The sequence below is a fragment of the Anas acuta genome, chromosome 2 (assembly GCF_963932015.1).
Source record: "Anas acuta chromosome 2, bAnaAcu1.1, whole genome shotgun sequence".
In the NCBI taxonomy this organism is placed as follows: Eukaryota; Metazoa; Chordata; class Aves; order Anseriformes; family Anatidae; genus Anas; species Anas acuta.
In genome coordinates this window covers 48,998,542-49,026,409 of record NC_088980.1, presented here as the reverse complement: position 1 = coordinate 49,026,409, position 27,868 = coordinate 48,998,542, and the positions used below count along the sequence as shown (strand labels likewise).

At 39.6% G+C, this 27,868-nt stretch overlaps 2 protein-coding genes across 2 annotated transcripts in view; one reads left to right on the top strand and one right to left on the bottom strand.

Annotated features, from left to right (window-relative positions):
- Positions 1–9,001, bottom strand: part of DCDC2 (doublecortin domain containing 2) — a 62,252-nt gene extending 53,251 nt beyond the window's left edge. Inside the window, 2 exon segments of the mRNA XM_068674718.1 lie at positions 4,711–4,762; positions 8,138–9,001. Coding sequence (XP_068530819.1) covers positions 4,711–4,762; positions 8,138–8,430 — 345 coding nt within the window. The 5' untranslated portion in view covers positions 8,431–9,001.
- Positions 9,002–15,491: 6,490 nt separating this feature from the next.
- On the top strand, positions 15,492–27,640 carry MRS2 (magnesium transporter MRS2). The gene is made up of 11 exons (XM_068674717.1): positions 15,492–15,757; positions 15,876–15,949; positions 17,055–17,091; positions 17,623–17,735; positions 18,128–18,301; positions 18,976–19,106; positions 19,780–19,896; positions 22,433–22,585; positions 23,679–23,796; positions 24,575–24,688; positions 25,787–27,640. Exons 1-11 carry the CDS (start codon positions 15,562–15,564, stop codon positions 25,895–25,897), a joined length of 1,338 nt encoding a protein of 445 aa, XP_068530818.1. The 5' UTR covers positions 15,492–15,561; the 3' UTR covers positions 25,898–27,640.
- The last annotated feature ends 228 nt before the right edge of the window (positions 27,641–27,868 follow it).

Genomic DNA, 27,868 nt, shown 5'->3' with positions numbered 1-27,868 from the left:
ACACATTTGTCTCAAACACGGAACTTAAAACAAATAGTTGCCCACAGAATCTGCAAATCCAAAAACCCAGTTTTACCCTTCATCAGATTACCCACAAACCAGCCCCAAGGACAATTTATCTTTTTGAGTGCACAAGGAGAAACCATCTAGATTAGAGAGAGTGCCTAAAGAAATATTAATGTCCACTCTTTCTTTATACATTATAATTGGAAAAGAATGTTCTGTACCTTTTACAAACAATTAAGCTTATAACAAGCAAATGGTAACTGTGTTGGTCCATATTTCCTCAGGAGATTTGTTAAATTCCTCAAGCACATCATTTAACATGTATTTACACTTGCAGATCACCTTCACTACAAAACAAATCTCTCTTTCAAAACATGGAAGACCAGTTGCCAAAAAACATGAAGGACAGATATATATCTGAATAATGTTTCTTATTAAAGTTTTAGCGTGGGTTTAGATTAAATATTTTTACTACTTCCTCTATCAGCACTGTAACAATACAAAGTTTTGAGACATGTTATTACAGCATTAGGGCTCTGACAGGGGCTGAGAGCCTGGATGCCTCTGCACACAACTTTCTCATGCTCATGGGCAAGTGTCTTCTTTCATCCTTACTGTTGTCTCTGAAAGAGGGAGAAGGGAGAAATCCAAACTTACTCCTTATCACCACAATACCCCCTGAAAGTCTAAACTAAGATGGGATATGACGCTTCTGGGGGATTAGCTTGTTGCAGAAGCAACCAAAATGAAATTGAAAATCAAACTTCTTGTAGAAAGCTTGCTTCAGCCTTACATGCAGACCAACTACCATAACACGGTATAGTGCAAAAGATATGTTGTCACCTGTCTGATGGGCTAAACAGCAAAACAGAAGGGAAAGAGTACTACTACCTCAGTAAAAAGTTTGAGCCAGAGAAAAACTTGCTCATATAGACAGCCTGTCTCTCTTTACCACTGATGCTCATTGCCTTATGTCTGATTTGTTCTTTTCTTTCTCCCTCTTCATTACCTGCAGCTCACCTTTCTGACTGTCACACACACTTCCATTCAAGTGAAGGTGCAGCACTGTGAAAACGAGCTGAGTGGCACGCTCAGGTTCTGGTGTCACAGCAGCATGAGAACTAAGGGGATTTACCTTATCTGAGCACTGCTGTTAATGCTAAGTGGAGTAGAGTACAAATGGGCAAGGAAGTACCTAACTATGGATACACCTGACAGTGGATGAAGTTAAAAGAACAAATGATGTGACTTTAAAATACTACCAGCTCTAGAAGCATGCAGTAGGGTATAAGCTTCTAAAGACATACTTGATAGTTTCTCAAATGTTACTGAATCTAAGCTTATCTCAGAAATCCAGGAACCAAGAGAAGATGTTAATGTGAAACTAAACATGCAGATAGATGTTCTGAAATTAAAAGGATCTTGCAGGTTTTTGCTGTTCTAAACTCCTACCTTTCTTCTACACAGTTATCCATTTTCTCTTGAACTATTCTCTTCATCACATGCACTAAGTATGACAGCCTCAACAGCAAAAATGGAAACAAGGCTTCTATCCTCACAATCAAGTGTTAATCAATAATCAAGTTGTTAAACAATATACTTATAAAGTATATCAAAATATTATTTTTCTTTTTCTTTTTTTTTCAAAACCTACAGCATGCCAGCATGCCATCTCCCTTCCTGTCCTGGGTAAGGCTCAAAAGTCTGCTGAAGTCAATGATCACTGAATTTTCCATGAAGAGAATCTATTGGAGCTCTTGCTGCCTATAAATGTAATAAAAATTAGGTAACATTTTCATGTGCTTTGTTCCTATGAAAGTACGCTGTTTACAGTAAGATGACAGAATGGCCCTCCCTCATTTTGTACTGATACTGGTCTGTACACAAAACTTGACAGAAAAGGACTATAAGTGCAAGTCCACAGCTGGCATAGATTAGTGAATAAAAATAACTATTTTTCCATCAGATGAACATTTGACTTAGATACTTCAGTCATTTGCTGGCTTTAGACTGGTAAAGAATTAGATTTTAAGGCACTTGATTAAATAAATATACAATGGATATTATAAATATTATCAGATAATGACATAATTTCATTGAAGACCGCATTGAAGCCTGATTCATATCAGTAGAGTGAATGAGGACTTTCTAAATATTTTCGAAGACACAACTCTTGTCAATGATTGAGCCTCACTACTGGTGGGGGATACATAGTACACTCTTTCCACCTTAATTTTCTTTGACCAAAGACAGCCCATGAAGCCTGATGGTGATATCATAATGAGGCATTTTGTGGTATAGACTCTCTATAAATCTATCTGTTTAGACAAAATAAAATGTGCTTTCTCAAGCTATTTCAACACTGAACCATGTTACAGACAATCACATCTATTTGCATGTTCCACTTTTCACATGAAATAGATGGATAATGCTTAATGAATTATTGTGTGACATCATTTGTTCATTGATGTATTGTAACAACAAACCTACATTAAAAACTTCTTGACCAAACCTTCCCCAAAGCTCCTCTTGTCATTTGTAAAGGACATTAAAAAAAAAAAAAAAAGAAAAAAGGCACTTATTTTCTAGCTATAAGTTGTACATCCTTGTTACCACCAAACATGTCAAGTAAGGCAAAGGCAGAACCATGGTATTTGAGAAGCTCCAGCTAAAAATGAAACATGGCATAACAGAGAGAACTAATACTGCTCTCATCAGAAGCAGAAGCCATTCCTAAATGTTAAAGCTCATCACCTTACAGGAATGGATACTAAGGAATTAGTAAGCCTGCCCCAACCCTCTTAGCCCACCAAAACACTACAACTTAGATCCAAGCCACAAATTTCTCTGTACATTTATAATTTCACAGGACTCCTCTTACTGAAGTCACTAAAATAATTAACTTCTTTAAAGGTACCTGTTGCTGTGCTTGCAGGACTGAACCATTGTTTGCTTTTTTGTGTGTGTGTGTTGTGTTTTTTTTTGTCACTCACACATACATTCTTTTTTTTTTTCTTCTAATGAAGCAAACAGGGAGGGTTTTATTTCTGAAATTCAATCTAAAATGATGCCTTATGAAAGCAAAAAATCTTTGTGGGCTAGAATCAAAGATTCCCACAAGACTCCATGGAAAATAATGATTTTTTGTTTGCTGATGCAAATCTGGCAGAATCAAAGAATAAAAATACAGCAATACTGCTACCCTAGTCCTAGAACACATATAGCTTTTTGATTTCAAAGTGAATGCTTGAAAAAAAAAAAGTAAAAAGAGAACTTGCATCCTCAAATCATTTTAACATAAATATATTTAGGTGTTTAAAACTTCTGTTACTAGCCCCCTGCATGTTCATTCCTAGAATTAAATCATTAGGGCATGAAAAAAAAATGTTATTCTTAGGCCCAGATAAAAATCTGTGGACCAGTACTATGTTTATTTCATTTTTAGGACTCTTCAAATAAATCAATTACATAAATTAAACTTAATGTGGAGAGCTAAACTCTTCACAGAGACCATGAAGATTGGAAACATTACTCAAACAGGAGGAAATAAATCTGATATAACGGATGGCTTATACTGGTTTACTTCAAAGCCCTGAGATAGCCAAATGTGTTCAGAATACAAGAAGCACTGAATACAGAAGTAGCAGAAGCCTCCCTTACTAAACATGCAACTGTAAATAATTGAAACAACTTCTAAAACCACTTCTCTAAGTGGAAAGAATTTCTATTATATTCAGAATCTCTGTATATGTATATATATACAATGTATGTATAACAAAATAATCCTCTGAGTCTGATAATGATTTGCAGCAAAATCAACAGATTTAAAACTAGCCTTAAAGTAGCAAGCCTTGTGGTTATCCTGGTAAGTGGTAATATCAGAACTTGGTTAATGATCTTTCATGAAGACAACTGCCTTCTCACCCAGAGGCATTTGGAATCAGTCACACTGCACACTATTAATGGGAGCACAAGACAGAAGAAATGGAAAAATTTATGAACTGATGCTTCTTGTCAGGCAGAAGATGAAATTCAAATGTTTGTTGGAAATCATTGCTATTCTTCTATAGAATAAAAACTAATAATAATAAAAAAGGAAAAATAAGGAAGAGTCGTGTGTCTCAAAACCCCAAACTCACCAAGTTTTTTGAAACCTGCAGTTGTGTCATTAGTCATTGTGTAATACCATTTATACAAAACTGGTGAGTTTGGAAGATCATGGACTAGAAATAGTTAGAAATTTGCAACTGACACTGGCAGTGATTGAAAGAAACATTTCAACTAAGTGTGTAAGTGTGACTTTTCAGTCAAAAATGTCTCTTCTCCAGAGAAAATATTGTATTTTGAATAAAATTTCCTGGTCCAAAACCCTCAAAGTTCTAATTCCAATATGCTTTTATGAATGAAAAAAAAAAAAAAAAAAAAACATTTATGACCAGTGACCCAGTGACAACAGTATGAACAGCATGAATTTTTCTTTGCTGAAAGTTTATGAGTGGATGTGGCAATTCAGAAAGCTGAATGGAAGACAATCAGTTTATTATGTTCAGAGCAATCAGAGTAATAGTCATTGAAATATTATAACCAGAATGCTAGATAAATATTTATGAACATAATAAATATATATTAAAAAGCAGGTGTAAATGCAGGCATGTCACTAATACTAACTTCAGGGTTATTTCCTAAATATTTCAGATATCCTACCTCATTGTTGACTTCAACAGGTTTTTTCTTTGTTTCTCCTATGTCCAAATAGCTGTGGAAGGACAACATTATTGATTATTTACAGAAGCACCTAACTTACACAGTACAAATATTTTTACTTTTTTTTTGGCACCAAAGCTCTTAAAATTTATCGTGCCTCATTATAACACATATAGTAACTAATTCAAGATTTTAAAGGAGTGTTAATATAAAACTACAAGGTAGCAGTTATAAGAAGAATAAAAAGCTGGTAAACTAAAATCCGAAGATGATATTAAAAATACAGAGCTGGGTGAGGATCCATCCTGTCATTATAATATGTCCAACAAAAATAAGTCACTGCACAAAACCCAGAAGATGCTAAGAAAATTCCCAACCAGTAACAAGAAAAACATTTAACTCTGGGCAATTACGAAAGATGGGGAGAGATAACCATGTGACTTCACATCACTGGTGATCAGTACAGACGGTCAGTAACCTAGTTGTCAGAAAGAAGCTCACATAGTACTGTGAGATGGATCAATAAACCTCAGCATGATATCAATTTATCAGGATTTTCAAAGTCATCATCTTGCCTCTTAGTTTCTCACCCTAAGTCTGATATATTTAAAGCCTCTCTCCATACTCAAGTTTAGCCAGGACATTGGCTAGTTTAAGAGGATCTGTACCACTTGTGTTTCAATATGACTTAGACACACCTGAAAACTGTATATCCTGTTTAACTGCAGTTGTGATGAAAGAATAGAATATTCACAATTATATTAGGAATTAACAAAAAACAAAACTGGACAAGAAAATAAAATGCATCTGTTTGAACATTACTGTACTCCATTAGAGTACATATTCCCACAGAAACACTGCATTAACACAAAAGTGACAATTAAAACACACTGCAATGGACTAGGAGTATGTTGTCAGTCCAAAGAAAAGGAATTAAGTAAACCGTCAAGCATGAGTAACCCTGAAACTGGCCAACAGACAGGTACTCAGACCACACTAACTCTGTTCCCTTGTTGGAACTCTAAAAGCTTTGAGAGCTGGTCTTCTCATGAATTCAGCTTGCAGAAGCTGCAGGCACATCGAGCTGTTTCTACTTCTCATAGCTGTCACTGCTGTAGAATGCGACACCTCAGAAGTGTCTATCTATCTACCTATCTATCTCAAGATGTTAAAATTGATGGAGGTTCATGTGCTACAGGCGAAAGCAGTTAAGCTTAGAATTCACTGAGGACAGGGAAAAAATAAGGTTCAGTTCTCAGCATAAGGCATCTGTGAAGAAACAAATGCACCACTTGAAGTGGAACGATGGCAATTTCAGCTCTTGCTTTTCCTTGGGTATTCTCTCCTTTCTGTTACGCTCCCATGCATGGGTGCCACAAGTTGTCAGTCCAAAGTTCAGCTCTGCTTAGTCTATCATAACAACAAATCTGACAAGCATCACTGAAAAAAAAAATAAAATTAAAAAACAAAAACAAACAAAAAAAAAGATGAAGAAAAAAATAAAAAAAATTACAAACTTCTCGCTGCTATAAAACCAGAGTCAGATCCTTTATGACAGAAGCTCTGGTCTCCTACAGATGCAACTGCTTTATCTTTGCCCGTGACACATACAGAAACATACATTCATTTCTCTAATTCTTTCAATTTCTTCCAGAAAGCAATCCTTTCAACTGACCCCTCCTCTCCTCTATCTAAGAAGTACCCCTAGTTATCATTGTCTACAATCTAGTTAAGAACAAGTTCAACGTTAAACAATCCAGCCTGCCTTAAATAATGCTTGTAAAAGCATTCCCTACTTTTACAGTACTATATACATGTAAATACATACTAATAGTGAAGAACCCTAACTCTGAACACAAGAACAGAAAAGATCTTAAGTCATCCAGTTAATCCTACCCACAGCATAGGACTATCACATACTATCAAGGGATATATATCTAAAAGCCTGCTTTTACTGACTGCTTTAGGATAGCCTTTCTGAAGGTACTCTCTTCAGTGACCTTAAATACTTCAGTATCCTGTTGCACGTTGCAATCATAAAAGTCCAAAAAGCTCTCACCACAACACTCTGATCATAAAATACGAAATGACAGAAATAAATGCCTTTTCCCACCAAAAATAAATCCAGGGCACTCACTTCTCTACACAGTGCATGCTAATGTCAAACACTTACTTACTTTTAGCCTGTCTCTTGAACATAAAACACATTTAGAGAGGTGAAACATGCTGACAATTAACAGCTTTAACCCATTCATAGGACCACAAAATTTAAAACCAAAAGATACAGTGGTTCTTGAGTTGAGCACTGCATTTGACACGGAAGAGAGCAGAGTGGGAAAGGAGCTTATATTTAACCTGTCATACATCTTCTCTCTAACTTTGCCACTGAAGCCCAAGACACTTTAATAACTTTTTAGAAACAGTGACAAAAATGGTAAGACTGCCGACAGAAAACCTGTTCATTACACACAAAGCTTTATTCCGAAATGTCCCAAGCTCTCCAGAAAAATGCTACATGATCAAGACAGCACAGTTCTATAGAGCTGGTACTTTATCACATAAATTCCCAACCACCCCCCAGAAGAGGATTGCTAATTTTGAGATTATTTTTGAGCTGTACAAAAAACACACAAATATTGAACAAAACTTGTAATTAGGCAGTTGAGACAACAAAATTCACTGCCAGAATTAAGAATCATTACTGATCATATTCAGAGCCACTCAGGAAACCACACATAAAAGCACAGATCTACTCTACAATATTCTCCTAGTCAGTCACTAAAAAACAGAAAATATCAGTTTAATTTGTGTCTTTGTGTCTTCACAGGGAACACAAAGCAAAGTCATCTTTTAAAGAAGAGGAGGAACTCAGCTATTGTGGTCATAAGAAAGCCAAATGAACAGAAATGGATGGAGATGTGGATAGTTTAGTAGAATATTTTAGACTTCTGAAAAATAAGCAAGAAAGGAAAAATTGGAAATTAAATTCCTGGGCTCATCAGCTTTGCCACAACTGTCAACACTCCACCTTTCTAGAGCTTTCTCCCTATTAACATTGAGCACAAACACTGACACTTATCCCTCCATGAAGCACATCCATCACAGCAACATGCCAATACAGCATGACCTTCAGGGTAAAGGACTGCTTCTCCAATTCTATTACCATGTCAAGGAGTTGGCACTCTGAGACTAATGATTATAGCAGGCTTTCTATGGCTCACCTCTGAAGCTCTTTTGCAGTATTTTCTGTCACAAATACCTAACTTTCCTGTTGGCTTGGAAAACAGCCTTTTAGTCTGTTTTGTGCAATGTCTAATAAAAGGGGTGCAGGGGATGGGGGGAGGTCTCAAGTATTGCCACAGTGCAAAATCCCAAATGCTGATTTTCAAGTTCCATATAAATCTTAAGTTAATTTTCAGCCACTCACTTCAGTTTCTTGAAGGCTTCCCTGCCACCAGCCACATACTGCTCTCCACTCTGAAGCTCCTCCAGCTGCCGGACACGATGCCCAGCCCGGGGGGTATAGATGTTACGCACGGCTCCAAAGGGTGCCTTCACCCCACCTGTCACTTCTTTCAGGAAGACCTCGAAGTTGGACACTTTCTTCTCATTGATGACAATGCGGCGCCCCGGGAAGAAAGGATCCCCGTTGCGATACACCAGCACACTCTTCACCATCGGCTGCGAGAGGAACGACCCCTTTGTGCCAGCACTAGTCATGCTTGGTGGCCCGGGACCTGCTGCGTAGCCAAATCCACTGTGGAGCACTGCCTGCACCTGTTTATTTGGGAGAGGGCTTCTGCCTGAGCACCCCTCTCAGCTCCACCCTGAGAACTGCCACAGCAGGGCTGCAGCAGGAGGGCCCACCTCCAGGAGGTAAAGGAGGGAGCCGGCAGCTGTGGGGAGGGATCTCAGTTTCCCCTGGGTTTCCAGCACGGCTCTGCTCTGCCTCTCAAAGTGCAGCTCCTCCTAGGCAACCAGGTGTTGCTACTCCCTGGTGCACAGGAGGTTCACACAGATTGCACTCACCCACCACAACAAAACATCACACGGAAGTGCATCCCAAACAGCAGGGAAATAATGGACTGGGATAGCTGTGGACTCATAGCCTCCCAGGGTCTTTATCCTCTGGCTTTGCTGTCCCGGAAAGTGACTTGCCTCTATCACGCCAGTTCCCTCTGGATACTTTATCCTGCGTCTGCTCTTCCTCCTCCCTGCCCAGCCAGGCGAGAGCTCCTCAGGCAGCTGGCAGACTCAGCACAGAACCAGCGGTCACGCCACAAGCAGGACAACGTACAGCATGCACAAAACCCTGCTGAATTATTCACCAGGCGGTAGCTGGGGGAAGGAGGGAGAGACGTTGTGCCCAGAGGCGGGCAGAGGGACAGGAGGGCACAAGGCACCTGGAGCAGAAGGAACAGGACCAAGCAGAGCCAAGGAGGGCAGTCGAGAGCAGTCCCTGCTTCTCCACCCCAGTGGCTGTGCCACCCCCTTGTGGAGGGGCACTCCACAGTGAGCTGGGGGTGCCTGGCCACACTGGGCGGTGGGCAGGGAGGGGGGTGGCCAGGCCAAGCCACGCAAGGCAGAGCTGTTGTGAAGTGGCAGCACGGGGCAAGTGGCCGGTACTGGCGGGTGACCGCTGCCCGCGGCCAGTCGTTGGAGGGGCTGCGCTGCCCATGGGTGCCGTTGAGCACATGGGTGAGGTGGCTGCTTGGCCCAGCGTTAGTTTGACCCCACCACAGTTCAAACACCCACCCCACCATAATGCCGTGCTTGGCCCCACTGCGACAGGCAGTACGGAGGACTGGTCTCAACGCCATGGACATTGAAGACATGTTTGAGAGGCACAAGGTGTTTACCCACTGGATGAACCTTGGTCACACACCGATGGCCAATTCTCTGGGTGCATCCCTAAGCGAAGGCCTCCTGGGCGCTCATCCCACAGCACTGTGGGGTGGGATGACAGGAGCTTGGGCTGGGCTTTAAACGTGGAGGCCACGTGGTTGCTCCTCAGAATTTCGAAATATTAAAATCTGGAAAAATATTTGCTGCCTTTAAAAAAAAGATATGATCTTGACATCACAAGAAGTTTGGGTGAAAAACACATCTTTGATCACATCTCACCAATTCATCCTGGGATTACTTGTTAAGTGGTCAGTTTTTTCCCTCTTAAGAATAAAACAGACTTTTACTAGACCTTCAAGATCAAATTCACAAAAATGTTATTCAGTTGGTCAGTGTAAAGACACAGGCAAGCTACAATAAAAGGGATAAAAAGGTAAAAAAGGCAGTGTCTTCTTTTTGGTATTCCTTGATATTGTGGGGAGAAAAAAAAAAAGTTTACAAATAGGGCTGAAATTAGGCTTTCACACTCCACAAATTAATTGCAAATATGTACAGTCAGTTGATTTTCTTGTTTTAATGAACCTACTCAGATGATGCCCTCTGAATGTCTCTTTGAGATAATATGTAAATGTTACATATACTATTTGGGTGCTTTTCCCCCAGTCTACTATCTGAATGGGCAAAATTAGAAAATAACACAAAATTAAACTGCAGTCTCCTAGTAGTTGTGTAAATTTATTTAGCTATTTGCATTCTGGAAGCATTTAAAAGCTCTTCAATACTTTTATCATTCTTTGGTTGACCAAGTCAGAATCAGGGCTCTATTGCAAGAGCTAATATCACTTCTACTGAGCTGGCCCAAACCTGCAATCAGTTAATCAGATACAGGGGTGACTTACCTCTCTAAATGAATCTCAAATGCCAAAGACCACACAGATATCCTTGGGCACAATTTTATTTATTTATTTATTTATTTTTACACAAATAAACCAACAGAATAAAACAGAAAGACAAAACAGTAAAATAACTCATTTGTGATTCAGAGAATGTAATATAAAGTCAAAGTGGGTTGATTTTGCATTCTTTTGAGTCAGACATTTTCCATAGTTCTATGTAGTAAACATGACATAGCAGATATAATAATCGTATTAATATACACATTAAGGACCAGATCTAAGCTCTAATATAATAAAAAGATTCCCTTGGATTTCACTGATAAATAGGTCATGAAATAATTTCAACTGATATAATTCCGACTTTAAGCTATTTAGAACACTTTGTAAACAAATGATCCACTTGAAGCTGTATTTTCTTTGCTTATCTTCAACCAAATATGATCTCCATATTATCCAGTGTTTGGGAAGTAATTTTAGATATTACATTATCAGAATAATAGATTGTTTTATCTCCTCGGATTATTAAAAATGATAATAAATTAAACAAGCATGCATCTCACGGGCTTACTCAATTAACAGATGAGTCTTTCATGTATCCAGTTTCTGACTACAGATAAGTTTTGTTTTCCTGAAAACACTTTAGGCATACATGACTTTAAGCTCTGCTTTCTAATGCTGTGTGTTTTGCTTTGTCCAGGAAGCTGCATAATGAAACACAAAGACTTAGACTCTACCAGACTGTTGCCACACCTTGGGTACAAGGAAACGTAAAACCTGGCAGTAAATAAAGAGAAAATGTCTTAAATTCAATCTGAATTCCTTTAATATCTCCTTTAACCCACTAATTGTTGCAAGACAAAAAGTGCTTTAGACTTCCTGCCTGGAATTTTTTAGTGTACAGTAATGATGATTTTTCCAAATAGATTTCAACACATGTGATGGCAGGAATTTTTCTTTCCTTTTATCTTACCTCCTCTGATGGGAAAATTACCCCCCTGCTGTGAGTTACAACAGGGCAGTTAACCATTACAAAAAGAGCAATTTCAGGGTGAGTGAAGTCAAATATGCTACTGTTATTGGTTAACAGTTAAAGGTCTGTAGACACTGCTGACTTTCTTATAGTTAATAAAGAGAAACAAGCATATACCAGCCTTGTTTTAATACTGTTGAACATTGATCTATTGCAACCTGAAATTAAAATTTATATTAAAAAACATGCTTTACTTACCTGTAAGAACCAAATGCTGATGACCTTCACACTGTTCTGCAGTCATGTAGCCAATGTCAACTATCTACTATTTTTCGCCAGATTCTACCACTTTCAGTGATTTTGGACCTAATTTGCAGTCACACAACAGCCTTGTCATAGGATCAAGCCACTGAATATTTTACTCTTAAACTCATTTTGACACTTCTGCTATATCAAAATACTGTTGTTCTTTACATCTGACCAGGCTAGTAACAACCACTTTTGTAGATTGCAATGAAATAGCATTGCTGGTCTTAAGGCAGGCTAAAGCTGGTGGGCAAAACCTTTGACCAAAACTGTGAGTAGATTCTGAATCCTTCGAGGAATTGCAGTGCAGAATTTTGCTTGTATTTTAACCTTTACCTTTCCGAGGCGTGCCTCGGAAAACTCCATCTTTCAAATGCAACTAGTTGCATTTCTGCCCTCTTTTGTTTACTTGTGGTGCATAGGAATCTCCATATTTTCTTAGTATTACCTTGAAATTCAGTCCCTGAAAAGCAATCATGACTGTCCAGTTCATCATGGTCTTCAGAGTCCATCATTTTACACCAACTTTTTCAGAATTGAACATTTTATTTAATAGCAGTAATAGGAACACACACACACACACAGTGTTTCCATTACATTAAGTATAAAGTCAGCATGTTTTCCATCTTGCCTATGTATGACCACTGCCTGAAAGCTAGGAGAAGCTCAAACACTGCCTCTGAGAGCAGGTCCTTCATCCATGAGAATCAGCTCCTTCCAGCCTTTCCAGGGCCTGACCTTTTATTCCCACTATTGTTTCAGTTTCTAAGCAGTCTCCTATCACATTCTCAACAGTAACAAGCCAAGCTGCTCAGCCTCCTCACACAAGTAAGATAAACGTGAAGAAATGCATAATTGTTTTTTGACTGAGTCATGTCAGACATCTCATCTTACTGGAGGTCTATGCATGAGGCCACGTCAGTCAGGCCGTGTGTTGGGATCATATGATGGACCTGAGGTCATGTAACCAGTGCATGTTGGGGCAAGCGATGAGTCCAATGCTGTAGCACAGGGACACAGCATTAAGCAGCATCCCTTTTTCTGCAGCAAAACACCTCGAAATCTCTGCCATTCCTGGACCAGGGAAGAATTTGCAGCTTGTTGCGTGACCCTGACAACAAGGCTCAGTGACACTATGTTTTCAAGACATTATGTCTTGAAAACACTATGTCAAGACACTCTGTGTCTTGAAAACATAGTGTCCTAGTCCAGAAGAAAGGACTGACAATGTACAGAAATGGTAAGGATTAAGTTTCTAAACACAGAGAATGAAATTTAGCTTGTTCTGTTGCATACCAAGCTGGGAATCACACATAATAACTAGACCTTTGTGCAGCTTATCTAAAAATCAGACTAAGCAACAGCAGCCACTGCATTTCAAGTTGTAACTCAAGAGTAATTGGACTGTTTGCACTTACAGTTTTAAATACCTAAATACCAGGTGGTTCAGCTTTCATGCATACACTCCAACCAGAAGAAATAAAGTACTGATGCAGATGTGAATTTTAAAACCTGTGTCAGAGCAATTTTACCTGCTTATATTATACAATTGCTAGATCAAAAAAAGTTTAGCATATTATGATCAAATATTTTTGCTAAAGAAGATTAAAATATCACAGTTTAAGCTACTCGTTTTTATGATACAAGTCTCTTTAAAAAGTATTCTTGAGACGGCTCAGATGTTAAGGGGTTGCCCTGGGAAAAGGCTTTGGGAAACCCTTAGAGACCCATGAGGAAATAGTTTCTCCATAGAGAAACAAATCCCAGGTGGCTATCTTAAGTTGAGAAAAAGGTGAAAAGTATCTTTCATCAGGTCTTTTTTAAAGTAATGAAAGTGAAGACATGCCTTCTAGGCAAAGACCTCTCAGTATCTTAGTAGCTAACTCTGGTACAGGCACCTGAGATTATCAGCTGAATACTCCCGATTCTTTCATACACACAATAATAATAATAATAAAATACTCTAAATATGATTATTATGTATTTATTTTTCCATGGGGTCTTCTTTTCTCTCTTTGTAATCATATTATGATTTAGCTATGCTTATAACCTACCAGACACAAATCTACTGTCTGGTAGGAATTTATATTTTTTGATTCATCTGTTATTTTTATCTTAACATGAACAAAATGGGGCTCCTTTGAGTATTTCTTTCAGGAGAAGAAACAGGTAATGGGTTCAAGCACATCTTTGTAAATAAATCGGAATCTCCAAATTGATTACATGTACAAATCCTATTTTCCTTGAACATGGAACAAATAACACAATGTGAGATATCTTTTTCTACCATAGTTTTACCCAAAAGTTCTCGGTACAGAATTTTCAGGACTTTTCTGATGACACCTGATGTTCTTCTCCATGTTTTGTTTTTTTTTGGTGTCTGTGTTTCTTTGGTGTTTCTGCTCTTTCTCTTCCACATACCCCATCTGCAATCAGATCAACCCCTCATGTCTGCATTGACATTAGGCTGGCAGAGGAACTAGTTGCTCACAGAATTCATCCTCATAAATGACACGTGTTTTGGATGGCAATTTTATGGCTAAACAAAGCTGTGCCAGAGCTATCCACTCGCTTTAGATAAATTGAAAATAGCCATCACGCCTATTTGTGTCAATGAGCTTCTTCAATGCCCAACAAACAGCAGATGAGCCATTATTTTTTCTGATGAAATACAGGGTATTCTTCCCAAAGGTTAGCAGGAGACACCAGATACCTGAAATGTGCCAACAACAGAAGCAACAAGCAGCTCATTGCTATTTAGAACTGAAATAAATAGACGGTGATTCTAAATCTCCAGTTATCTTTTGTCAGCAGCAGTATACTATTAGGCATTGTATCTGTGCTTCATAATTTACCCCTGGCTGCCAGTTCACGCCAATGTGTTACCTTCACTTCTAAAAATAAGAGCTATTGTCTACCCTTCCAGGCAGTTACGATGATGACTCTATAATGCAGATATAATGAGACAGAATACCAGTACTTAGTGGTATGTTGGCCTATTACTGCATACATTTCAGGTTTCACACCAATATATATTTGATGTGGAGTTATGTCATCTTATTTCTAACACTTGTGTTGTGTCAGCAGCCAGGATAACAGATGGACAAAGGCAAACAAATACATCAAACCAGTATCTTTTTTTCTCTTTTTTTACTGAATAGAGTGAAGCATCAGCTGTGTAAGACTTGCTGCAAATTCATTAAATGTAAATGTCTGGCAGATATCCTTCAGATGCTTCCCTAGCTTTTGCATTCTAAACATACAGTCAACAGAAGCTGCAAGTAGTTGCCAGCAGTCATACATCTTAGCTTCTTGCTCTCCTGCAGCGTTTTCTGTGCTGTCTGGTATTTCCAGATTTTGTTTTGTTCAAGTATCTATCATATCCAAGAGCACTAAATGAGTCATGTACACACTGCCACCTGCTGTGGTTAACCACATCTGAAGCGCTACTATTCATTTCAGTGGATTTCATTTTTTTTTTTATCAAGCAAACAGGGGGCAGGCGCTTGCACTGAGCCAGGCTTACCCTTAAAATTGTAAAACTATGTTGGCTGGAGCCTGTGCATGCATGCTGTATATAATTACTAAGGAACATTTTTATTTAATTCCTTCCTCACTAAGCCATCTATCTGTGCAAAGCGTGTGTAAGACACCCTTCTGACCCCAGGGGGATGCCCCTACTGCCCGCACTGCCCCCCTGCAGGGAAATCTGCCGTTTACAAGCGCTGTGGGACGGCCTCGCTCCTCCTCCGCCGCGGCTGCGCGCTGCGAGGCGCTGAGGGCGCTGCGGGCCGTGCCGGGCCGTGCCGGGCTCCTCGGGGCCGCGCCGTGCCCATGCTCCGCAGCGCGCTGCTGCCCGTGGCGCTGTGCCGCCGCCGCGGGGCCGTGCGGGGCTGGAGCTGGAGCTGCGCCCCCCGGGGCTGGCCGGGCGGCGGGACCCGCCCGCGGGGCCCCCGGGGGCTGCTCCCGGCGCAGGCCCGGCCCGCGGCCCTGCGGCTGCCGCCCTGCGACCGCCGCCTGCGGGGGGCCGGTGAGCGGCGGGGCGGGCGGGCGGGCGGGCGGGGGAAGGGGGCAGGGGGCAGGGGAGGGCGACACCCGGGTTGGTGACACCCGTGTGGGTGACCGGCCTCCTCCTCCTCCTCTCCCAGGTACGTTCTACCAGCACCCCACCGCCGAGGCTTCCCAAGCCACCCTGGCCAGCGTGTCGCCCGTCTTCGCCGTGGTAAGCGCCGCGCAGGCTGGTGCGGGGTGACGGCTCCGTCAGGGGCGGCTTCCCTGCGGTTCCCCCCCCATCCCCGGGGGGTGTTTATAGTCCTAAGTTGTCACCTCAAGACTTAAGGGCTGGCTGTGGAGCTGGCGTTTCATCAAGGTGTTTTTCTAAGTTAAAGCATGTGACGGAAGTTTGCTTGCTGCAGGCTTGCTGGTGGCTCCCGCAGTTGTTATTCCTGGGTCACAGCAACAGCGCTCCTAAACATACATGTATGTAGGACCTAGGGACAAATTGTCCACATATCCCTTCTCAAATGAGCCTGGAGGCTGTTTGCAGGCTGCTTGTTTGACTGTGTTAAAGCCACAAGGGGATGTAAGGCCTCCTGTTGGCAATGACGAGCACAGTGCATGCAGCTGGGCGCGTGTGGGCATGCAATTCGTGTTGCAGCTCCACTGCAGTGCATGCCGAGGTGTGTTTTGTTCTCAGAAGGTTATTTCTTAAGCCAGCAATACGGAATTAAGCTGCATAGTTCATAAGCAAAAGGGCAAACTTTGATTAAACCAGACCTTGCAGTTTTTCCAGTGAATTAATTTTGCCAGGAGATAAGCGTTAGAATTAATCAGAATGGCAAATGCTAAGAAAAGAAGGATGCCAGTTACCATCTGAATGCTGTTCTAATAATACTTGACATGGACACAGGGACTAACTACCCCACTTGTGTTACTCTTTTAAAATTTTACATATATTTTTTTTTTCTGACAACACAAGAGGAAATGTCAAAATGGGTAATCCAGAATGTAGGGTACCCTTTTGTGCCAAAACACATCTGATCCTCTGGAAATCACCTCCTTTCCAAGGCTTACATGGGAACATCATCGTGCAGATGACACTAGTTTTGGTTGGTGTATGGGCAAACACAGTGAAATATATGGCAGTTTGCTGCAAACTTTTTCATAGTTTGGATGAAAAGTGAAGAGAGGGTATAAAAAAATTACTATTTCCTCATCATATATTTTCCATTTGACCCCTGGGCAAGTGCAAGCAATTTCAGATGTTTTGTGCTTATTTAATAGTAATCGTGTGGGGGAAAAAAAAAATATTTTTTTCACTTTTCTAGATGAAGCTTGACAAAGAGGGGAATACTACCTTTTTTGGTGAGTTTCCATTGTGTTTTCCTTTTTTTTTTTTTCTCTTGTCCAATACAGAAAAGCCCAGTTGAGTATCTACATGGGGTAGAAGACTGTTTTAAGTCTACTTCACTGTGCTTATTAATTTGCCATGTTGCAATGTCTCCTCTGTTTTGCTGCCTTCTGTAGGTCTTCATAGCATCTTCATCACTACAGTATTTGTATGATTTTAATTAATATCATTTTCCCATCCTGCTATTTCCCCTCCTATAGAGTTATGTGTACTTGCTCAAATCAGCCACTTGGCTTCTGACATTAAATTAATTACCATGGCCCTACTTCTTCACTTCCATCTAGAATTTTTCTCTTTCTGCTCAAGATGCAACTTTTAAACTTCATAACAAATAAATTACATTGAAGAGTGAATGGGAGGAAAACAGTTTTAAAGATAGCATAGCTCTTTTTGTTTTGTGGGACTTAGTAAAAGACTAAAATGTAATTTCAGGACATACATGCTTGTCCCCTAGATGTCTTCATCTAATAATATTTTTATGATAGAAAAAAAGAAAACAGAATTGTACCAGGAATTGGGTCTTCAAGCTCGAGATCTAAGATTTCAACACCTCATGAGCATTGCAACTAGGAACAACAGGATCATCATGCGAATGGAGGTAATGGTTTCCCTATAATCTTATTATAATAGCAGCTTTCTATGACATGTAACCTAACAATAAATGTGTCTTTGAAGCTGTGCCTAGCAATCAGAGGAATGGGTTTACCAGAAATACTTATTAATGAGCATTTTGCTAGTTGGGCACAGGAGAAACAGTATGAACTTGATCATAGAAGTAAAGACTAAAAAATGACCAGGAGCCACTTCTTGACCTTACCCCCATTATCACAGGGCTACCTCTGAATACTCTGGAGTTTTCGTGCCTGAAAAGACATTTGAAGAGTGGCTTTTATCAATGCCTAAATTACTTAATGTACTACATAGTCAGGAACAGACAGAAGTCTTCAGAGGTTTTATTTCAGACTACCACATATATGCTGTCTCTTTCAGTTCTTGAAGGCTGTCATAACACCAGAGTTTCTTCTGATACTAGATTATCGTAATTTAAATCTGGAACACTGGCTCTTCAACGAACTAGCATCTCAGCTCTCAGGAGAAGGTCAGCTAGTTACATATTCCCTGCCCTTTGAATTCCGAGCCATAGAAGCAATCCTGCAGTACCGGGTGAGCTGTCTGGCTTTTATGTTGTTTTCAAAGTTGTTGCTTCATAGAAAATATAGTATGATTTTATTCTTATGTTAATATTTCTACATACATATTTTATATGTATTCCATGCTTATTATAGAAGCTCTTTTTTGGTTTGGGGTTTTGTTGGTTTAATTTTTAAGTTTTTGTGTGTTTGTGTGTGTTTTCATCCCCTCCCCAAAAAAAAGCTAATTGGAAAATTCATTATTGCAACAACTTACATAAGGATGGGGTGGCTTCACCATCATTTGGAGATACAAAACCAAATTATCCTACCTTTCTAAAGACTGAAATAGAATGATATGCAGAAGCACTGAGTTTTTTTTTGGCTCTTGGGTAGGAGTCAGATAGTGAGTTACAGCTAATCTGTGCTAGCTAATGGTGATATGACATTTCTAAATAAATAATATTTTGTCTCTTGTTAGTGTGATTATGAATGATTTTCAGTTCAGTGCAAATCACTATTATAAGATACTGTATTTCACACTGGCTTTATCTGTCTGTAAGTGGCACCATATTTTCAGGGTACTTGAAAGGAAACTGTGTTAACTGCCTGTTACTATGAATTCTGTGTTTGGAGACAGGAACCAGTTGCCCTGGCCATTCTAAAGGTATTGCTTTAATTCTTATGAAGGATCATGTTGTTATCTAGATCAGCAAACTGCAGGGGAGACTTAACACTTTGCAGCCTCAGATCCTTGAGACACTGGAAGCTCTAGTGGACCCCAAGCTTCTGTCTGTGGATAGGAGTAAACTACACATTCTCCTTCAAAATGGCAAGAGGTAAATAAAGAGTAAGCTGTGAAGAGACTACAAGATGACCATAGAAAATTATATGCAATGAAAAGTTAGAAAAATGGTATCTGCTATGAATTTCATAGATTACTGTCATGCTGGGTTGTGTATCTTATTGATGAATGTTAAAATCAGTGTGTGAAATACCTAGTGATATGGGGAAAAAAACAGAAAATCTGTCATGATTTGTCAGAAATACAGTCAGGTTTCTTAAATAGCACTTAATAGAACAAAATAACATCTAAGAGATAAAATTAAGATCTGATAGAACAAAATGTTCCTTATAATATCAAAAAAAGGTTAGCCATTGGTTCTGCCCTTTAAGTTTACTTCATGTATTATCCTGTCTTAAAGGACAGTGCAAAAATGCACTCCCTACATGAGTGCTTACTTTTTTTCTGAGTTTCTTGTAAATATATCCAGAAAACACAGCTGAATCCCTTTTAGTGTTTGTGCATTGCTCGCTGGTTCATGGATATATCACCACCACTGCTGAACGTGTGGCCTCTAGAGAGTTTTATTTAAAGCACCTCTCAGAACCCTTCAAAGAACTCTTCCCTGGCAGTCAGTCTGGCAAGGGTGCTGGCAAAATCATCTAAAGATTACCTTTATGCACTGGTGCCAGTGGGATTACTTGACTTCTTGCCTGTTCTTTCTTCAGCTTGTCAGAACTGGAAACAGATCTTAAAGTTTTCAAAGAAACAATTCTGGAGATTCTAGATGAAGAAGAATTAATAGAAGAGCTCTGTCTATCTAAATGGACTGATCCACAAGTATTGTATGTATATTATGAAACCAGATACTTTTTTTAAAAGCATGTTTTATTTAAGGAGAACTTGAGCACTAATCTGGATGTTCCCCTCCAAAAAGCAGAAGGAAAAAGACTTAAAATTGTAAAAGCCCCAATGTTAGTCACTTCACAAATGGTTGTATCCACCATTCTGGAGAGGAGGTTCAGTAGCACTAGTCACATACGCAGTTACAAATAGTTCCTGGCGTAGTAGACCAGTTCATCTAGTATGCATTGGGGTGGGAGCAGGATGGCAGCAGGAAAAAAAGCAAATGCAGTAAATTCCAGTACAAATTAACACTTCCTGGGAGAATTTTCTTCAGTTTCACCAACAAAACAAAGCGGCAGTTTTTAAAATTTGTCTTGAATGAGTCAGACACACTTCCTTTTGTAAGAAGTGATCTGAATGCCTTGTTTCCAGCTTTTTGCTCACCAGCAGAAGTCATAGGAAGGAAGCTTTGGGGCAATGCAAGTGCACCTGTAAGAGCAGCATTTCAGTAAAAACATACGCGAAGAAATAGTCCTGTCGCACCCTCTCAAGTCCTGATGAAGGATCACACGCATCATTAGCAGCGTTGGTCACTTTAAACAAAAACTAAAAAGCAAAAATATAACGTATATCATATCCTAGTGCTTTAGGATGAGCCAAGATGAGATCTTGGGCGTACAAATGTGTTCTCTTTTTAGGCAGAGAACAAAAAATACCTTTTTAGGTCCTTTGTGAGGCTGCTGAATAATACTTATGCCTAGCCACATTATGTGTGGGTATATTAATACTGTTCACACAGTAGTGTGTTTGAAGTCAGGAAATAAGTTTCTTGCCCTACAGAGTTTAGTCTAAATGTATGATATAAACTCTGTACTCCATAATTGGGATGCAGTTTGCATTTCTAGTGCATCTGCTGGAGCAGTATTGGGAGGGCTCTTGAATTCTCACATCAGGACAAGCCTGGAGTCACCTCTTCAAGCTGCCACCATTGCACAGAGGTGCAAGAGGTGATGGGAGGTTGTGAAGACTGCTGGAGCCATACAACAGGATGTTGTGAGGCAGTCCATGCAAGAGGCATACTGCCAAATGCTAGCCATGGCAGCATGTTTGCAGGCAGGCTGGCAGTGTGGGCACTTCTCTTGACCGCAGGATGATGAGTGATGAACTTCTCTTGACCGCAGTGATGAATTCAAGAAGCTTATCTGGAAGAACCCAGATAGGAGGCACATTGATGTAGGAATGGTGAGCTGAGACCAGAAGGAAAAGATGAGGCAGGCATTCTATCCTTGTGTGAAGGAACAGTAGAGAATCAAAGACTCAGGAGACAGATGGAGGCTAATTAATGAAAACAAATCAGATGGCAGGTGTTTTTAAGTTTTTATGCCTGTTGTTTCCCTTTTAGTACCTACTGAAGAGCCAGTATAAAGATACTTATCAAACAGGATCTTGAGCTGAATCTGTAATACAGTACATAGTGCTCAAAGTTTCCAAATTCCCAACCCCGCTCCTCTGCATGCAGTGAAAACCTTTAGGTCTGAAGGGCTTTGAAATCAGGCTGGCTAACTCAGTTTCAGCCCCATAAGAGAGAAACTAGGATCTCTGCTAAATGTCCCTGGGGACCTTAAATGGGTTGATTCTTAAGATACAGCACTAACTTCCTTGAGAAACCATTTCAGAGAGGCTCTATTAACAGTCAGCAATGCCACAAGGAGATTCTGTAGAAAGTTCAGTCTGTCTAGAGAAATTGAGATCATACCACAAAAGTAAAACGGTTGAAGAATCATCCTGGCTTTGCTGCTAGTTTCAGTGTTCTCCTGGATCTTGGGTACCTTTTGTCTACATAATGAAGAATCCAGCACACCCCTAAAAAATTACCTATCTGTTCTAGAGAAGGCTGGTGATCCAGCATTCTGGACAATGCAGTAAGATGGAAGTCTCAGACATATTTTACTTAGGAGAGCAGCATCTTCCACTTGACACTCACTCTTAAGCAGCTTCATGCTCCCAAAAAGTTTTGCAGTAATTACTGTGTATAGCTGAAGCACCTTACAACTAAATTGTTTTAATATATGCCTAAGACACATCCCTAACCATGTGATTGTGTATGTGTTGACTTTTGGTTCTGTTTTATTCTTGTGGTTTTTGACTGCGCCATTATCAACTTCCACCACTTGAGGGCACCAAAAAATAAAGTTTTATCTTTCCCCAAATGTCAGCACTTACTTGATAATGTTTTAATAGCTGAAAAAGTAGAGTTTGTGTTGCCATGCATGCCTTGAGAACATCAAATGCTAACTCAAAATAACTGACTGCCTGTACTGATCAGCTAATTTAAAAATATATGCCTTTTATTTTATGCTATTGGTATTGATGGAGGGCTCCTTTGTAACTTAAAAGATTGGATTTTGAGATTTAGTGTCAGTACTCTATTGTCTGTTAGCCACAAATCTTCTGTTCGCCTTGTCTTTAACGCATCAGTAATGCATGTTAATACAACATGCATATGACCAAAAAAATACAAATTGTTGCACACAGTGAGGAGAGCACATCTGGGATTGACCATGCAGAAGAAATGGAACTGCTGCTGGAGAACTATTACCGACAAGCAGAAGATCTTGCAAACGAAGCTCGTGAACTCAGGGTATTGATTGATGACTCGGAAAGCATAATCTTTATCAACCTGGACAGGTAAGTTATGCTGTCTGTTGTAGTGTCAAAAGATGAGCAGAATGCTGCCTGTTCTTTCTCAAATCATTGCCAATAAAGGAAGGCTGGGGATTTCCATTTTCATGAGGGTTTGAATGGACTTGCAGTCACAGCAGAAGAAGCTGCATTGCACTTTTTTATCACTGAACCAGATAAAGCAAAGCAACAAAACACCCTAATTAGTAATATGTAAAAACCTCTGTAGCCTAGGTAATGGTTTTCACTGCAGGTGAAACTAAGCCACTCTGAGATCCTTTTGGGGAACTACTCACTAAAGAAAATGTCTGCAAATTTAGGGCCAAAATAAGAGCAAACTTTTCTGAGTATAATTTTAATTTAGTAAAAGTGTTTATTTAAATAAGAGTCTGGCTAGGCTTCTCAGCTGTTCAGCACAAGTTGCATTATCACCCTATGCCATGATTCAAGAACAATTTTGGAGCAAGTATTTTATTTCTTTATGTGTGCTGCAGTTTTCACCACAAGTTGAAACTGAAAAGTAATTGTAGCTTGCATTTGCAAGCACATGCCGCCTTGCCTTTGAGGTGAACGTTTAATATTCTTTCTCCTCTTTACTGAGGAATTATCTGTATAAGCAATTGGTGAATGCTGTATCAGGAAGCCACAGAAATTATTCAGCTCTTCCCAGAAATATAGAATTCTACAAAACAGGCTTAAGTTTATAGTCTTCAGTCTTTACTGACTCTGCTTTGTAAGTATATTCATTTGGAAGATAACAGTAAACTTTTGTTGGCTGTGACTATTGACATAACTTTCAGTAAATTAGTAGTGAGAGAGAAATTTCCGTGGAATTTAACTGTTAGTATGTGCATATACCTCTAAAAAGTGAGTAACCCCAGTCAGCTGATGATTATGCAGAACCTACTGACTTAGATGTATACTCATGCAGCAATTTCAAAGCAAGTCTCTTTTATACTGTTGTTTCGTGTGCTTACTAATTCTATCATGACTTCCTCTATTTAATTGTTTGGTTTTAATGCATACTGGATGGAATTTGAGAATTAATGCAGCAGAACAATTTTTGGGTTCCCCTTACAGATGTTTCTCCCTTCTTTAGCCACCGTAATGTGATGATGAGACTGAACTTGCAGCTGACTATGGGGACTTTCTCTCTCTCTCTCTTTGGACTCATAGGAGTTGCATTTGGTATGAACCTGGAGTCATCTCTTGAAGAGGTAAGGAGTGAGTGCTGCTTTTATCAGTGACATAAAACATGGGCACTCTTATAGTGCATTTTACGTTCAGTACAACTCCATTCCAGACTTGCATTAATGTGTGAAGCAAGATAATGTAGCGTGGGGATCTGTGTGTCACCTTTTTGAGAGCAAATTACTTCATGGCTAATTGCACAGTATAACAGGCTTTTTTGTCTATGTAATGTCCAAGGGAAAGAAATGAGAAGACAACAGTATAGTTGAAAAAGGACTAACTGTACAACAGTGTTCGTGTTTCTTTAATAATCATCAGTGCTTCTGAAAAAAACAAGCTTTGTCTTCCAAATATAAAGCTATCTGGCAAGCAGCCAAGAGGGTGTTCCCTACACACCAGAGGAGATACTCTATGGTTGATGACATGGTTATTCCTATATCAAGGGTAGTATTTATAATTGGACGTGCTGTCTTAAAATGACTAAGTAAATAAAAACACAGAAAAACCTCTTCCTTTAAAGTCTATTAAATAGAAGTCCTTTAAATAGAAGGCTTGAATTTCCAAACTCTTGGTGAAGGATGGAAAACTGCATGGGACAGTAACAGAATACATTAAGGTGATTCCTAAATAAAACATTTTGCTATAAACCAGTCCTTTTCCCTGGTAGGGTTTGTCTGTTGATAGTGGAGGGTTTACCACTTCCCTGCCGTAAAGGACAAGAAAACTGGTGGGGAGTGACAGATGATGTTTGGATAAATCCCTGAAGTGAGAGTTGCCTAACTATTGGGGTTATTCTGTTTTTAGGACCCCAGAATATTTTGGCTGGTGACTGGGATTATGTTTCTGGGAAGTGGCCTGATATGGCGGCGCTTGCTTTCCTTCCTTGGGCGGCACCTAGAACCTTCACTACCTCCTCATGTACGTATGGCTGGCTAGGATTTCTGCTTCATACTCTGTATATACAATTTATCTCTAAAGCAGCAAATAAGCAGTTGTAGAGGGGTGAGTCATAGAGCTTGCAGGGAGTTAAGCTAAGTCAGTGTTTCTTGACTTGACAAAGGAGAAGGTTCAGCCTAGCTGGACTGAAGGAGGCAGGAAGTCCAACTCTGGCAAAGATGTATTTGAGCAGTAAAATACTGTGTACTGTTGCTAAAGTGAAGCAGCAGGCTCTTTGAGAGATGTCATATTCACTTTCACCTAGCAGCCCAAGGGAAGCTGAGACTAATGGTAGAAGCAGCCCTAATTTGCCCTCTGAGCTCCTGCAGAAGTCCCTTTGTGGTGAGGGACATAAGGGATGCTGTCCTCCTCCTTCCATGTGCATACTAACTCTGTATCTGTGGTCCCTCACATAAAAGAGAAGATGAAAATAAAAGGAAGATGAGGACAGGTACTAGCTGCAACATCTCTCTGAAGAATGGTGCCATGGTTGTGATGTCCTGACTCCCAATCAGAAGTTTGCAATAGCCATCTTTGCCACTGATGCTGATGGCATTGTAGAGCCATGTCACCAAGCTGTACGAAAATTTCTAAGGAGGCAGACTTCAGACTAACAAAATTTTGTATGAGTCATTCTCCATGTTCACTACCTTTTGCTACCAAAACATACAGCAGCGTATTGTCTGAATATATGGAGGAGTGTATGTTCTGAATAATTATAACAGAGAAGTATCAGTGGATTCAAAAGTTAAATTCCTACAAGTGACCAAAGAAAGAGAGACCAAGATAAAATCCCCTTTTTCCCTCCACTCTCTTGCTTGTTAAGAGGCAGATGGAAGTAGTTTGTTAATTGTTGACTATGGCTACAATTGACTGGATTATTCTTAAGTGTTGCTCAAGACTAAGACATACTGACTCTGGCTTGGAGAAATGTACTGAAAGGGATAGGAGGGAGAAGCCAGAGACTGTCCTTGAACATAAGAGAACAAGCAGGATTTGGACCTCTCTAAATCTGATTTCCTTCTCTTGTATATAGAGCAGCTTCTCCTGTAATTAAAGGCTATTTTGTATCTTGCCTAGGTTCCTGCTGTTTTGAGAAAATCCCAGCCAGCAGCTCAAAGAGTGGAAATAAAGAATGACCTTAAAGCAGAAACATTTGGGCTGAGCAGAAGCACGCTGACAAACCAATGAGAACAGCAGGAAGAAAGAGACTTTTACTGTTACGGGGCAGACTTTGGACACTTATATTTGTTCTTCCTTACTGAAAACCTTAAGAATTTCTAAACTTGCTAATTTAATATATATTTTATGCCAAAAACCTATGGTGAGATTTCAATACTTACACACAAAAAGAGGGAAAGAGCGACATGTTTTCCACAATAGTTTCACCTCCACTCCATGTATGTTCCATTAGATTTCAGTATCACATATACATACTCATTTTAAGTGTTTCTGTCAAACACTAAACTCAGGTAATGGCTTTCTAAAGAGCAGGATTAAGCATAAGCTTAAAGGATGACAGCAGTCAGCTAATTAATCAGTAATTCTTGTTCTGAACTGCAGGTTTAGCAACTTGCCTTCAATTATTAAAGAAAAAATCTACCCCAAAAGTGCCCTTTTTTTTTTATTTTTTTTTTTAAAGCCCTACTTAATTGCTTAGGAAAATGAATTCTCTCCAAAAAGTATACCTGCATCCCTTGTGAAGCACTACTTCAAAATTGACAGTAACCAAAAATAATACTTTTTTTTCTTATTTTAGTGAGCTTTGAAACATGACTACTTATTTTGGGTATTCTGTAACAATTACTTTAAGCCCAAACTGTATGTGGTTTTAATAGCTGGAAAAGCAGGTCCATTGACAATGCATGCTTGTGCCTGCCATCTGCCCCTATTTCGATATGCATTAACATAGCTGCAGTTCAACAGTTCCTCATGTCATAAGGACTGATTCAAATCCTGATGCAAATCATCAGACCAGTTGTTAAGTTGTTAGTTTCTCTTAAAAAAGAGAAAGCAGAACCCAGCTTCTTTCTGAGAAGGCAAGACAAAGGATGGACTAGACTCCACCACAGTAAGTAGCTAAGTTAGTTAAAGGGTATGCAAGCCTTGGGTCTTGTAATGGACTGGAGGAAGGAGTAAAATCTTTGTGGCCACTATTTGTGTTTTGTCCTTAGGACTTACCTCTGAACTCTCAGGGCATAGTTCTCTACTGGCTTCTCTCAGTCCACGAAGGGAGTATGAAAGTCTTCCAAATCAGGTTACTGTCTAGTTTTTTGTTTGGGGTTTTTTTAACCTCAGTAACATACAGTGAGTTGCTCCTTGGGTGCCACCAGACAAATCACTGTACTTGCAGGGATTGAAAAGAACCATAGCTGTGAACTCAAAACAAGTCCAGAATAGAAATAAAGAGTACAAAAATCAGGATTATGCAGGCCCGTGGTCTTTGTATGGTTTAAATCTGTTGTACTAAATTATTTTCAAATGATTGCTCTTGCTCTGTATGAGACTTCAACTACAGATACAAAAGGCATGAAAAGGTGAGAAAATTAATGGGCTTTGTAATGCTTTTAAGATTATAGGTGAACATTTTGCAGCCTTTAGTTGTAACAGGTAGAGCTGTTTAAAAAGAAAAAAAAAAAAAAAGAGCACAGGTCCTAAACTGAGCAATGTAGCGGAAAAAACAGTGGCTCTCATACTAATGCTGATAAACTCCAAGAAAGTGCAGTGAGAGAAGGGATACGGATGTGATGTTTTCAAGCAAGTAATAGTTGCATTAGGCCAGAACTCAAATGTGTTGATACAGCTGTTTGGGAGTCTTTCACGTATGCTTTCCAAGCTCTTTCCTCTGTACAGTGAGGCCTCTGCATAGTATATTGCCTCCTTTTCCTGTACATAAGTGACTTAAAGCAGAATAAAAGCACTGAGAGAAAGACAGTTCTGTTACAAGACTGCCTTTCATTTTACAGACCTATACAAACTTTTAATGGTTTTCATGCAATTCGAGTAATGAAATGAGTTAATGTGCAACAAAATTACCCAGAGATCATACATAGAAAAAATAAAGCCAGTGGAGACCGTATGTTAAGAACAGAATTGTTCCAGAACATACTGGTATCAACAATTTTAGTTTTAAAAAAAAACATTTTTTTTCTGCCCTTATAA

Coding starts and splice junctions, on each gene's coding strand:
- MRS2 (XM_068674717.1), top strand. CDS start 15,562: ATGCTCCGCAGCGCGCTGCTGCCCGTGGCGCTGTGCCGCCGCCGCGGG. Junction 15,758..15,875: donor CCGCCGCCTGCGGGGGGCCG/GTGAGCGGCGGG, acceptor CTCCTCTCCCAG/GTACGTTCTACCAGCACCCC. Junction 15,950..17,054: donor TGTCGCCCGTCTTCGCCGTG/GTAAGCGCCGCG, acceptor TCACTTTTCTAG/ATGAAGCTTGACAAAGAGGG.